Source organism: Gopherus evgoodei, chromosome 2 (genome assembly GCF_007399415.2).
Source record: "Gopherus evgoodei ecotype Sinaloan lineage chromosome 2, rGopEvg1_v1.p, whole genome shotgun sequence".
Taxonomy (NCBI): Eukaryota; Metazoa; Chordata; order Testudines; family Testudinidae; genus Gopherus; species Gopherus evgoodei.
Window position 1 is genome coordinate 56,241,302 of NC_044323.1, and position 14,188 is coordinate 56,255,489.

Genomic DNA, 14,188 nt, shown 5'->3' on the forward strand with positions numbered 1-14,188 from the left:
TCTCTTGAGGTCCGTTCCAACCCTAATAATAATCTATGATTAGGGGTTTGTACTGATGCAACTACAACTATGTAGCTACATTAGTGTATACTTCCCCACTCTAGCCAAATCTTAAGGGAAGCTTTAGCAACCAGGATGACTTGTTGTGAGGACTATAACCTGACCTTGATTGAAAAGTGAATGAATATTACAAACACTTCTAATTGAACGACTTATGCCCAAATAAATTTGTTAGTCTCTAAGGTGCCACAAGTACTCCTCATTCTTTTTGCTGATACAGCAACTAACATGGACTAACATGGCTACCACTCTGAAACTTCTAATTGAGAGTATGAGGTATGGCAGTGTACCCCCTCCTAATACTGGAGAATTGAGAGGAATGCATTTCAGCAAGTCACGATTTCTAAACGAAACTGTCTGGATGGGACAGTCTCCATTTTGTAATCCAGATCATTGAGTTCAGATAGTTGTGTGGATGCAGCCAGCCCTGCATGAGGAAAGTTCACAATTTTGAAATAATCTAATCAGGTGGCTAGTTTAGTGCTCAGTCTGTGGGACCGTGTCTAATGCTATGCAGTAGGGTCAACAGTGAGCATATGATCATTAAGGCTGCAAGTCTGTCATGGAGGTCAGAGATTCCATGACCTTCCAGGATCTCTGTGACTTTTGCTGATGTGGCTGGCCCAGGGGCCCCTGAACAGTTTGGGAAGCCCCTGGACCAGCTGCACTGGCTGCTGCTGGGGCAGTCTGAGGCCACCACACCCCTGCTTGCAGCAGCAGCAGGAATTTGGGTGTGGGAGGGGGCTCCAGGCAATGCTTCCCTCAGGGGGCTCCCTGGAACTAGCGACATGTCCCTACCTCAGCTCCTAGGCAGAGGGACCAGAGGGCTCTGCGTGCTGGCCACACCCGCATCTCCCATTGCCCACGGTTCCTGGCCAATGGGAGCTGCAGAGCTGGCATTTCGGACGGAGGCAGTGCGTGGAACCCCCTGGCTGTGCCTCCGCCGAGGAACGTGTCACCATGCAGAGCCATGTAGGGAGCCTCTCACTTCCACGCCCCCCACCTTCCCCCAGCGGCAGCCCAGGTCCCAGGCCACGCACTGCCACCCTTCTACCGAGAAACCCCAGGGTGCCCTCCCCCCTCGAGCACCCAAAATTTAATCTGGGGTATATAGTACAAGTCATGGACTGGTCATGAATTTTCCTGTCCATGACTTTTACTAAAATATCCATGACTAAAATGTAGCCTTAATGATCATTTCTCAAGAAAGCATCCAGAAACCTTGACTCTCCCCCTCACCCCACCCCCTGCAACTGCATTGGGCCAAATATAGGTAAGAATTAACATCCTGCATAATAATCCTTGGGAGCAGATATCCACTTAAAATTGTAGTATAGTTTTGGGGCTTAAAGGTTTTGGGGGAGGAGGGTAGAAGAGGAAGTGTAGCTTAGACTTAGACAATGTCTAGAGGTAATGCACTCTACAGGGTGTTAATTTTAATGCACACTAACACAGGGTTACCGTAGTTCACGTTCCCAAAAAAGAGAACACTGCTACAGCGAGGTGAGGGGGAGCTGAAGGAAGAGGGGATCTGTATCTATTGGGCTTCGCCCGCCCACTGCTAAAGGATCCTCCCCCAGCCTAAGGGGAGGACCCACAGGACCACAGAACCCACTGATTACGGGGGACAACTAATAAAAGAACAGGGACAGGAGTGCAGTCAAAGGGTCATAAGAAGGGAACCTGATGGGGACACCGAGCAGAGAACCCCAGACAGCGCCCACTGCTCCTCGAAAGCGTCAAGGGAGCCAGCAGATGCCACCCAAAGGAACTCCGCCCGGATTCGTGAACGGACCATGGAGCGGAAACAAGCTCCACAGTCACCGGAGTCTCCATCGGCCAACCTCCTCTCCCTGGTCGTGTAGATGGTCTTTTTAGCCAGGTCGAGGAGGTTGACCAGGAGGTCCAGGGACTTTGTGGGGCCACGGATAGGGAATGCGTAGAGAAGGAGGTGAGGGGAAAAGTGCAGCCAGAAACGTAATAGGATGTTAATGAGGAGCCGGTGTACGAGCTGCAACCTGGCGCACTCTAAGTAAACGTGCACTAGGGTCTCCCTTACACCGCAGAAAGAGCAGGTGTCCGGGACGTGTAAACCGCGCCAAGTACACGCCCGTGCTTATGGCCCCATGAAGGAGCTGCCAACTGATATCCCCGAGAGGGGATCTGTAGCAGGGTGGTCCCCTGCTCCTGCCCTGAAGGGCTTGAAACAGCCCAGGAGAGGGCTGTGGCTGGCCCAAGAAGCCTGGGCTGATTGGGGAACGTAGGCTCAGCTGTGGCCATGCCTCAGCTGGCCCCTTTAAGAGGCTGTGACCCAGAAGCCCAGGCCGTCTCCCTCTGCCTGTTGAGGCAGAGGGCCTGGCTGCAGGGAGTTAGCGACAGGATATCTGAGTGGAGCAGAGCTGGGGAGCTCCAGCCTGGAAAGCACTGGGCTGTGGCCTAGCATTGGGCTAATAGGTACTGGGGGTTGCAGAGGGCAGCCAGGGGTAGGCCAAGGCAGCAGGTCCAAACCCTCCTTGCCAGTGATGAGTAGGCTGATACAGCAGTCTGCCCCAGGTGTGGGGGGCTAGACAATGAGTAGCAGTAGCCATATACTGAGACAAGGTGGGGATAGTGGGTGGGGGTTTCCCAGGGAGGGGAGACCCTGAGATAAAAGGGGTTACTGCCAGGGAGCAGCAGCCCAGATAAAGTGGCACTGGGTCCTGGGAGGGACACAGGGGCCAGAAGACAGCTGGATCACTGGCCTGCAGAGGGCGCTCCTGGCTAGCAGTGAGCTAATTCCCAGAAGTGACCAGCAGGAGGCGCCACAGGGTGAGTCTGCTCATCTGCAGGATCCTAATGCCATGGTAGTAGGGTGACTGGTGCAAGCTCAGGATGCAGCAACAGCCATCACTCAGCATCTCCCTGCAGGATCCCTTCCCCATGCCTGGAAGCTGGGGCCTGCGTGGGTGAGATCTGGCAGCTGTGGCTTGCAGGGGAATCAACCAATCAGCTGCAGATGCAGGGGAGGGACCAATCAGGAAGCAGACCAATTGGGGCTCTATCTGAGCTGCAGCTTGTCTGCCCTGCAAAAACCCTCGACACTTCCTGTTATTTGAAAAATCTGCCTGGGCAGAGAAAGGAAGCTCCAAAAGAAGCTGTGTCTGGGAAAACCCGGCTGTATGGTAACCCTAGACTAACATGTTGCATATTAAATGGTCTGTGTTGGTTCTTGAGACTTCTATACTGTCCTCTCTCTTTCCTCCCTTCCCTTAAAGAGGACTGTACCCACTTCAGAGCTAGTCAATGCCACTGGCTCCTTAATCAGCCAGCATGCATGTTGTGGGGCAAAGCACCGTTATCCAATAATGCAGAATTTGCTTGAAAATGCAGGGATAACCTGTGATAGCATGACTTCTTTCAGAATTAAAATTTAGAAGAATTGCAATAGGAAATGCAGATTATAAACTCTTTGTGGGCTTCATGTTATACCATTTCACTTGTTAACAAAGCCTGTAGAGAATTTGAGAGAAAATATATACTGTAGCTAAGCTTAAAGATATTAATCCTCTGAAATACTTATATAGATTAAGAGTAGTTCAGAGGCTAACTAATAGCTGCAGGTTGAAAAGCTATTCAGAAGTCTGCCACTTCCTATGTGCTAAATTATAGAGTTATTTAGCTCCTTGGAAGCCTGCAGATCTCTAAATAGCTTTCCAATCTGATACTTCTCCTTGATAGACCCACTAAGATACTTTTAATTTAGAAATTTTGTTGTACCTCATCCAAGCAATTGACACGGACATTCTTGCTGCCCAAGAGCCTTCCAGCTTCTTCAGTGTTTCCTTAAAAATAAATTAAAAAATAAGCGGTTAAAAATAAAATAAAATGGTGTTCATCAAAATAAGGGTTTAAAAGGGAGGAAATGAAGAATCAAAGCAATGCAAGATCAGAAATAGAAAGATTTTAAATGAAGTACTCAGACTAAATTTGTCAAGTTACCAAGCATGAAGAAACTCAGGGATGAATAATACTAAATTCTAGACGCTAAAAGCCAATAAGTTTTAAAATCAAAGTAAAGTAATTAGAAGACTTGCATTAATGGGAAATGACTGCCCAGGAAGGAGTACTGCAGAAAGGGATCAGGGGGGCATAGTGGACCACAAGCTAAATATGAGTCAACAGTGTAATGCTGTTGCAAAAAAAGCCAACATCCTTCTGGAATGTATTAGCAGGAGTGTTGGAAGCAAGACACGAGAATTAATTCTTCCACTCCACTCTGCTTTGATTAGGCCTCAACTGGAGTAGTGTGTCCAGTTCAGGCATCACATTTCAGGAAAAACTGGAGAGAGTTCAGAGAAGAGCAACAACAATGATTAAAGGTCTAGAAAACATGACCTATGAGGGAAGATTAAAAAAAAAAAAAAAAGGGTTTGTTTAGTCTAGAGAAGAGAAGACAGAGGGGACATGATAACAGTTTTCAAGTATGTAAAAAGTTGTTACAAGAAGGAGGAAGAAAAATGGTTTTTCTTAACATCTGAGGATTGGACAAGAAGCAATGGGCTTAAATTTCAGCAAGGGAGGTTTAGGTTGGACATTAGGAAAAACTTCCTAACTGTCATGATGGTTAAGCACTGACATAAATTGCCTATGGAGGTTGTGGAGTTTCCATTAGTGTACATTTTTAAGAGCAGGTTAGACAAACACCTGTCAGGAATGGTCTAGATAATTAGTTCTGCCATAAGTGCAGGGGACTGAACTAGATGACCTCTCGAGGTCCCTTCCAAGTTCTATGATTAAAGAAAATTGCTTACGTGAAGCAATTAGACTACTCTATAAACTTGAGCTTGGGAAATTAATTTTTTTTTTTCATAAGTTGCATCAGGACAGCTCTGACTTGGTAAATAAATACAAATGGACTGTTTTAAGGTATTGAATATAAACATTCCCATAGATATCAAAAACCCTTTAACTAATGACTAACATCCTTCTCCCAGTAACTTTGAATATTAATTTGAGAGGTATTACTGTGCTTTGAAATCTTTGTTTGTCAGAACGAAAAATGATTTATAATTTACTTTTTTTTTGGTTTACATTTGCAACACTCCTTTCCTTTCTACTCTGGCCAAAATACAAACCAACCCACTCACTCTAAAATTCAAATCCAAAAAAGTGTGTTGTAATGGCAGCGTACCATACTGGTTCCACAAGCTGAATTCACTCTAAAAGATCTGAGTATTTTCTGGGAGGAAGGAGTGTGTATGTGTCCTGATATCATTCTCATAACACGTACAATGGTATCGTATACTCTATATACTCGTTCATTAGCCTGTTCGTTTATAAGCCGACCCCCCCAAGATGGTTAGGTAAAAATAGCAAAAACTGTATGAACCTTTTATAACCCGACGCTATATTTCAGGGGTTGGCAAACTTTGGCTCCCATCCTGTCAAGGTAAGTTGCTGGTGCGTCAGGATGTTTTGTTTACTTGGAGCCTCTGCAGGCACGGAGCCCCTCAGTTCCCTGTGGCCGCAGTTCGCCGTTCCCAGCCAATGGAAGCTGCGGGAAGTAGCGCGCCATTGGCTGGGAACGGCAAACCGCGGCCACAGGGAACTGAGGGGCTCCATGCCTGCAGACGCTCCAGGTAAACAAAACGACACTGTATTAGATATTCAATTCAATGATTCCATAGAGTTCTAAATCATCAAATTTTGGTGCAGACTCATTTATAAGCTGACCCCCGCTCTCTGATGCATCATTTTTTTACCAAAAATATTTGGCTTATGAACGAGTATATATGGTAAGGACAGTAGATATGGGTATGTGTGAGAAGAGATCGAATAAGGGAGAGAAGTGGGTTCATCAGTGACCAAGGCAAGAAATATTGGAGGAAAACTCTAAGTGCATTTAAACATGGATATTTCTCTGGTGTGTAATAGATATCCAGGTTGGAGTAAGAGAATGGTTTTGTTGTTTCTGGATAGTACTTTCATACTTATGTCTTAAGCTATTTTATACAAAAGCCATTCATAAAATAATTTTGATGCAGCTTTCCTGTTGACCATAATATTTGTGCTGTATACAAATTAAAGTGTGTATTACGTTGAAGATGTTTGATTTTATAGATACTATTGATGAAGAAACTGGGGTGCGCAAAAAAGTAAGCTGATAGTAAAAATCCCAAACTTAAAATAAAATGGTTATGAACTACATTTACAAGAATCCAGGGTAAATATCTCACTTTTGAGATTCAAATTCTAATCTTTTAAAAAGCCTGGTTCTGTTTCATTATTCTGACAGTAGTAGCAGAAGATCTGAGATCCTAATTCATCAAGGACAATGTAAGTGATGATAGTACTGTATTAAATACTAAATTGTTCTGACCCTGAGTTCTATGAGAACTGGTTTCAGTCAAATTAGCGGGACATTACTACTATAATATAGTCATGTCAGACATAATGACTGTATTTCTTGAGCGAGTGGTCAAGACCAAAAGCCAGAACTGTGTCTAATCTCCAGCGCAAGCCCCAAACTCTCACTCTACCAGTGTCCTAAACCTATATCCATTATTTAATGACAAACAAATTAAAGCCCATCCTTTTTTTCATGAGACAAAAAGGATAAAAAAAAGACATCATAAAAATAAAATTACCTGGCATGAGCTGGTTAAACAAAGACAGATACTAATAAATACTTCAGCAGTTAGGTTGTGGGAATGTTTGTTTGCTTGCTTTGTGCATAAGCAAACCAAAGTGCAGCCAAGTTATTTTTTTAAAGAGTAATTGCTTAGAATTCGAAGAACAGAGTAGGCTGTCTCTGCATAAATCTCAAACTTTTGCCTACAAAATCCTTTCAAGTGAGCCACAGGGATACAAGCTTGATTCAAAGCCCACTGCAGTCAACGTAAAGATTCCTTTAGGTTCTACTGGCTTTGGATCAGGCCATAACTGAACAGAAAATAAGGCTGCAGGGAAAGTGGGAGAATGAGGGGAGCAAAGTGGTCACTATAATTAAAAAGTTCTAGAACCCTTTAAATGAATGATAAAGCTTATTTTGACCTGGGGGATGGGGTGTTGGAGAACAAGATAAGTAGGTGTTCTCTAAGCAACATTTCAGCATAACAATACTTGAGACTTTGTCTTTAATTCATCCCCTCCTCAGGAAAGCATGCCAAGGGACAGATAATTTGTTTTAAATAACTGTTTAGTGCAGTCAGATCACACCATAACAAGCTTCCTTTTGTGTGATTTTCCAGGAAATCTGGGTTGTACAAAGAGGGTAAATCTAGAGACATTTCGCCTCAGTGTTCTTCATAGATATGCAGCTAAATATGCTGAGTGAAATGAAGGGCCATTGTCCATTAGTTTAGACCCAAAAGTAGTTTTTATAAAGTAAAAGAAAACCCAGTATTATTAGAACTGTTAAATTAAGATATTTAAAAATATTGCTGTTTTGTTGAAATGTTTAAATCCATTGTGGTAACATCTGAGAACCAAACATTTTAGCTTTGATTGTTTTGTTTTATGATCCAAGCTGAAGGGCAAGTAAATCAAAACCATTAATGAAGACAAACATTTGATTGTTAAGTGTATCACTTAGGACCCCAATGTGGCAAAAAAGACCCATGCACAAGCTTATTAACTTTTTGGTGGCCAGCACATCCCTTGGCCCATGCCGCTTCCCGCAGCCACCATTGGCCTGTACCTGCAAACTGTGGCCAGTGAGAGCTGCGATTGGCCAAACCTGCGGACGCTGCAAGTAAACAAACCGTCCTGGCCTGCCAGCAGATTTCTCTGACAGGCTGCGAGCTAAACGTTGCCAATCCCTGACTTGCACTTATAACAAGAATGGAATGAAAATATTTTAAAGCTTATCTGTGTTTTAAGATGAGGTCTATATCTTACGGCAAAGAATTAAAATATTACTTGCCTTAAAAGTTTTATTTTTAAGTACACCTCTACCTCGATATCACATGGCCCTCGGGAGACAAAAAATCTCACTGTGATATAGGTGAGATTGCCTTATGTCAAACTCGCTTTGCCCCCCTGTTCCTTGTTCCCTGACTGCCCCCTCCAGAGACCCCCATCCCTAATCAGCCCCAGGACCCCACCCCCTACCCAACACCACTGTCCCCTGACTGCTCCAACCCCTATTCCCCTCCCCCCTCCAACAGGCACTCACCGGCAGCAGTGGGAAGCAGAGCAGCCTGGTCCCAGTCCACTCCACTCCACCAGCTCCCAGCTGCGGTGCTCTGCTTCCCGCTGCCGATGAGTGCGAGGAGGTTGGGGAAAGGATGCCCCACCCCTGCACTCACCTACGGTGGTAAGCGGAGTGACATGGCCCCAGCGTGCTCCACTTTCCTTGCCCCAGCCCCAGCCGTGTCGCTGGGGGGCGGCTGGGGAAAGGTCCTGCACTCACCTGCGGCGGGAAGTGGAGCACCACGTCTGGGAGCTGGTGGAGTGGAGCTGACTGGGGCAGGAAGGTTGGGGAAAGGGTGCCCTCTGCACTCACCAGCGGTGGGAAGCGGAGCTACGCAGCCCCAGCCCGTTCCACTCCGCCAGCTCCCAGGTGCGACACTCCACTTCCCGCCGCAGGTGAGTGTGGGGAGGTTGGGGAAAGGACACCCCCTGTACTGACCTGTGGCGGGAAGTGGAGCCCTGCGGCTGAGAGCTGGCAGAGTGGAGCAGGCTGGGGCCAGACTGCTCCGCTTCCGCCGCTGCTGGTGAGTGTGTGTGTGGGGGGGATCCCTTCCAAGCTCCCTCCCCCGAGTGACACAGCTGGGGCCGGGGCGAGGGAAACAGAGTGGGCTGCTCCCAGCCCCCTGCTAATTCCCCGGGCCACTCTGGGACTGCGGGGCCCCCAAAAGTGCCCTCCCACAGCTCCTGCCCCCCAGACCTTGGGGAGGAGGGAAGCCCTTGACCACTCCCAAGACCCTGTGCTCCTTATCAAACCCCTCAGCCCCAGCCTGGCCCAGCACCCTTAACACGCTGCTCAGAGCAGCGTGTCAGAGCTTTACTGCCTTGTATGCGAACCCACGTTGTATGGGGTCACGTTATGTCGGGGTAGAGGTGTAATTATAATTGTGCAAGTTGTAAGTAATTGGAAAATACTGTGATCATGTTCATTTTTCTTAGAGGAGCACTGTCAACTATTTGCAAGTTGTTTGCTTACTATTTCTAACAGTAGCTCTGAAGATTACTGTAACTCACAGAAATTAGAAGGAAAAAGTCTCTTTTCCCCTCCCACCACACTTAGTTGGGTTACTCTTTGCATTTGACTGCACTCTGGTTATAGTCAGTTTCCCCGTTTCCTTTGTAAAATCAGTTTCCTTTATTTTTGTGGGTCTTTCCTATGCTAATAGGTAAAAGAAAAGCATTATGATTTCCTGTTCTGGCATTTAAAAAGTCAAGAGCAGATAAAAAAAATACTAGATTTCAGGAAGATCCCCCTCCCTCCAAAAGTCTCTCTGCAGAACAAACAGGCAAATAAAAACTTAAGGCCCCTCTTCCACTTGCTGTTTATGAATAACAAGTGATTAGCATCTGGAACTAAACAAGTAAGCAGACATCAGCAATGTGTTGAACAGGCTCATTCTCAGGTCATCTTCATATATACAGACCCAGGAAACTACATTTTGGATCCTGTATGGCCACAGATCAGCATGAAAAGCGATGTCATTTTTCTTGGCCAGGATAGTAACAGATGAAAAATACGATTGCTGGGCCCTTAATATTATTTGATGGGAAGTGTTTTTGAGAAGTTAATACACTGAAACACACTACAAAGAAGCCATTAGCAGTTTAGATAATAGCCAGGGAACATGCTAGTGCAATGCGTACGAGAGGGTGTGTGTGTAAGTGTAAAAATTTGCAGTGAGGCATCCCCATACCTACCAACTACACAATATAATAAATCCTCTCTAAATCCTGAGGCAGGACTGATTCAGAACCTGAATTGTGCTCCCTCATGTAGAGCTAGGATAAGAGGGAAAGGAGCCAGCACTGTGTGAGCCTTCTGTCACCTCCAACAGATATAAAAATCTGTTCGCCCATGTGGATCCCTGTGAGCAGGGCCAGCCCTAGACCAGATGGCATTCCCCCTCCATTTGTTAAACTTTTGAATACCTTATTTTTTTATTGCAATTGTAGTTCATTTCATGACTTTGATGCATGATTTATCCCTGTCGTATAAGATGATAAATTTGCATGCTAGGATATGTAAAATCTGTATTCCTGCCATATAAAAGCAAACAAAAATTTGTTTCCTCTAAGCTTATAGAAGATATTTAATTTTAATAACAACTGAAATGTACTAACATCAAGAAATTGAACTGTACACCAACATTGGGTGGACGAGTATTAAATAGTGTTACAGTAGGTGACAGCCTTAGAATGTTAACCTTAGTCCTTTAGTTCAAAAGGTCGCTTTTCTTGCCTTTGCCCTCACAAACTGAGAGATCAGAGAGATCCAAAGACTGGCCAATGGCATTCTCAAGCAATAAAGTAGCAAGTGATGTCAGTCTTTCATCAGCCATCGTTGACTGAAGATATGTTTTAATGAATCTTAGCTTCAAGAAGCTGTGCTCCACTTGTGACTGACAGCATAAACAGAATCCTCAAAGCTATTCACAAATTAGGAAAAAAGTGTCCTTCAGCTCTGCATCATAAATGAATTGAGAACCTGGGGTGGAGAGTGCTTCCTGTGTGGCAAAATGTGATGGATGTTGTCCAATTCAACATAGAGGTCTTTATCATCCATGTCCAAACATTCCCATGTGAGCGTCTACACAATTGTTTAAAAGTGTTTTCCTGTCCCCCAGCAGCTTACTAAGGTCATACAAAAACAGGTCTTTTCATGGTGCTTTATTTATCCGAACCTTTCTTTGATGGACACCCAAGCAGTGTCAACAAAAAAACTCCTTCGAATTTTTCTTCTGAGCTTGCCATTGCGTCATCTCTGCCTTCATAACCAAACGGTCTCGTTTTCTGGCGAATACAGGCTCGACTCCTAAGTTTTCCACCATTTCTTTGGCAGTGACAGCACCTTAAAACCTGTTTTCTTTGCAGGCAACAACGAACTCAAGACAGCTTCTCATTAAAGTAGTGGTGGTGGTCACGATGTCCATTGACTGAGTTTGTAATGCCTTGCTTACAACATTTACTTGGAACAGAAGAATATTGTGCCCAACTACATTTGAGACCAGAAATTTGAAGTCAGTGATCTGGTTTGCCAGGCTTTGTGCCTTATGTCAGATTCCAGCCTTGACTTTATTCAACTGTACCAATTCCATCAGGGTTTTGTAAATCTCAGTCACTTGGTTCCTCACTGGCCTTATGCTGTCAATGCGGCTCTCCCAGCAAGTGTCCCTTAGAGGCTTCCCGGTCAGATTTGTAACACTGTCCTTGAGGATTTTCCACCTGATGGCTGATGCTGAACAGGACATATATCCTTCGCAGTACTCTGAAGAGAGACACTGAATCTAAAGAAGATGACACAGCATCTGACACAACCAGATTGAGGGAATGACAGCCGCAATGCACGAAGAAATCTCTTAGATTCAATGCAAGGATCCTTGCCTGGATGCCACTATTTCTTACCTTCATGTTCATGCCACTGTCATAGCCTTGGCCACGGCAATCCTGAAGCTTTATTTTATTCTCATTCAAAATATTCATAAACGGTTCTTTTAGGCCTTTTCCAGTGGAGGCATCCACAGACCGGAAACAGATCAAATGTTTATTTGGATACAGACATCCTTGTCAACTAATCTTACTGTAAATGACAATTTTTCACTGTGACTAATTATATGTTTGCAAGGAAGAGGATAATTGAGATCAGACGCTCAAGCACGTTCTTCCAGTGCTGGGTTTCTACATTAACAATGTGTTGGTTTTCTGTGTCTGTGCATTTATTCTGCTTGAGCCTGGTCTTGATCTCCATCCTTTTGGAATAGGCCATAAAATGGTGGGGTTTCTTCAGAGCATCAGCTAAATTATGCCAGTAACTGTACCCAGAAAGCACAAGCAACAATTTGGCATTCTTGTCAAATGTTTCGCAACAAAACCAGAACACACTGTCAGTTAATTTCTAGTAAACTAACCAATGCCAATTCAGTTTCTCACCAGCACTTCTTCCAGTGTGACTTTGAGAACAGTTCTGCTCATTTACTGGAAACATCATATCCTCCATTTTGCTGGCATGATCAATATCTGTAGAATTTAGGATCGCCAGCCATAAAGCAGGCTCTAATGTATCGATCTGTAGTGTGCAATTTTTCTCATGGCTGTTTCTGTCATCATACAAGCCTAATTCCTCTCCTATTCATGTGAGCCACATTCTTCTTTATCATCATTCTCCTGTACATGGCCAGGAAAACTGGATGATTCTCCACCACTTTCCTCACATTTCCATTCCTTATCTTCATATAAATCAAATAATTCATTAGTAATAGGACTTCCATCATTATGTTTTGTTCAATTTCTTCTGCACTGGGACAATCACTATTGTCTTGAAGTCTGGCCTATGTTGTTCTGTTTCAGATATTTTCCAGTCAAATTTGCTCCTTGCTGCAAACTAGATTGCAATTGAGCTTTTTACTTCCTACACTGAGCTCCTGAAGGCTTCTTTAGGGGAATCTTTTATTTTCTACATGGAAAACAGACAGTATTAGGGAGTGCAAAAGTCTATGTTCTGCAATCTTAGAAAGTCATCAAACATTACATGTTATGCATGGCAAAAAAAAGAGTAATTATTTTATATTGCTGTGTAGATAGGGGTTCAATAGATACCTCTGGTGTCTCATAAAATGTCTTTTATTAGTTGCTACTTACACTCAAGTCTTAAAACACAAGTACACTTTCACAAGTACACAATAGAACAGGGTTCACAATATCGCAGCTGGGCTCTCACTTCACTTTGATTCAGTTTTATATATTCACTGACTGACTGGCGACACTCTGCCCCCTATATACCTGCAAGGGCATGGCTAATAACACTGTAGGATGTTTGAGGAAAATGTAGTTCTCAGAAAGCCTGGAAGGTTCTATGAGATGCTACAAAAGTCTAGGCTAGCGAAAAATAAATCCCCCTGCGGAAAACCTGAAACATGTTACTTCAAACAAACATTCTTTTCGCCCTGCTGTCACTAACAAGAAATACAGCACCCCAAGCCCAGCATCCCCGAAGCCAGGCACCCCAGGCAGTCACCTACCCCTAAATCTGGCTCTGGGTATGAGGAAAACGAGCAAGAGCGAAAGTAACAGGGAAGAGGGCAGCTGGTCCCCTGGGAAACTGATTCGATTCTTCTCTGTTTGCTCAAGCAGAGAGCTTGCGATGGAAATAGGGCTGCAGTGACCCACACCTGTTGGGTTTGCAGCCTGGGGCAGAGAAAGAGAGGCAGGAAAGTCGGCAGCTCCCGGCCCTTCAGGGCGCAGGCGGGGAAGGGAGGGAACTGACCCAGATCCCAGCCTGCCCGGGAATACGGCGGTCAGTAGCCCAGTCAATCGCTGGCGTTTCCTGCGGGAGCCGCCACGCCAATGGGGTTCCCTCCGCCACCGCGAGCAGATGAGCTGCAGCGGCCAGAGTGACCCTGGAAGCGGAAACAAACATCCCCCTGGCTAGTGTCGGTCTCTGCGGGGGAGAGACCTAAGCGCCAAGGCGGCACTATCCGTGCCCGGCTCGTCCCCGGCCAGCCAGTCACCCCGGGGCAAGGCGCTGCCCCGTAACACACAGCGAACAACCCGCCCGGCGGCTGGCGCCGCAGTAACGCTCCCGCCCCGCCCCCAGCCGAGCGGTCCCCAGGCGCCGGAGGGCTCCCGAGCTGCCAGCTATTCCCGGCCTTTAGTGCGGGAAATCTCCTCCCCCGCTTCTAGCAGCCCCAGTCCGAGCTCCGGGGCGGGAACCCGCACTCAGGCCTCAGGGCCAGGGGCAGCCTCACCTTGGGCGATCACAGCCAGCAGCTCCTTCTCCGCCGCGCTCAGCTCACCCCTCCTGGGGGCAGCCATGGCGCCTCGCGGCGGGGCCAGACACAGCAGCGCCCCCGCCTGCTCGGTACTCCCCACCCCTCGCCGGGGGCCCAACCATTCCTCCTCCGGCGGAGGGGGGGAGAACGCGGCGGCCGCCCCTCCCCGCGCGCGTAGGTTTGATTTCCGAATA

The 14,188-nt window shown here is 46.0% G+C and overlaps 1 protein-coding gene across 1 annotated transcript in view; it reads right to left on the minus strand.

Annotated features, from left to right (window-relative positions):
- ANKMY2 (ankyrin repeat and MYND domain containing 2) overlaps positions 1 to 14,113 on the minus strand; it is a 29,213-nt gene extending 15,100 nt beyond the window's left edge. Inside the window, exons 1-2 of the mRNA XM_030550707.1 lie at positions 13,971 to 14,113; positions 3,817 to 3,881 (exon numbers count right to left, since the gene is read on the minus strand). Coding sequence (XP_030406567.1) covers positions 3,817 to 3,881; positions 13,971 to 14,037 — 132 coding nt within the window. The 5' untranslated portion in view covers positions 14,038 to 14,113. The remainder of the gene's footprint in view (positions 1 to 3,816; positions 3,882 to 13,970) is intronic.
- Positions 14,114 to 14,188: the final 75 nt, after the last annotated feature.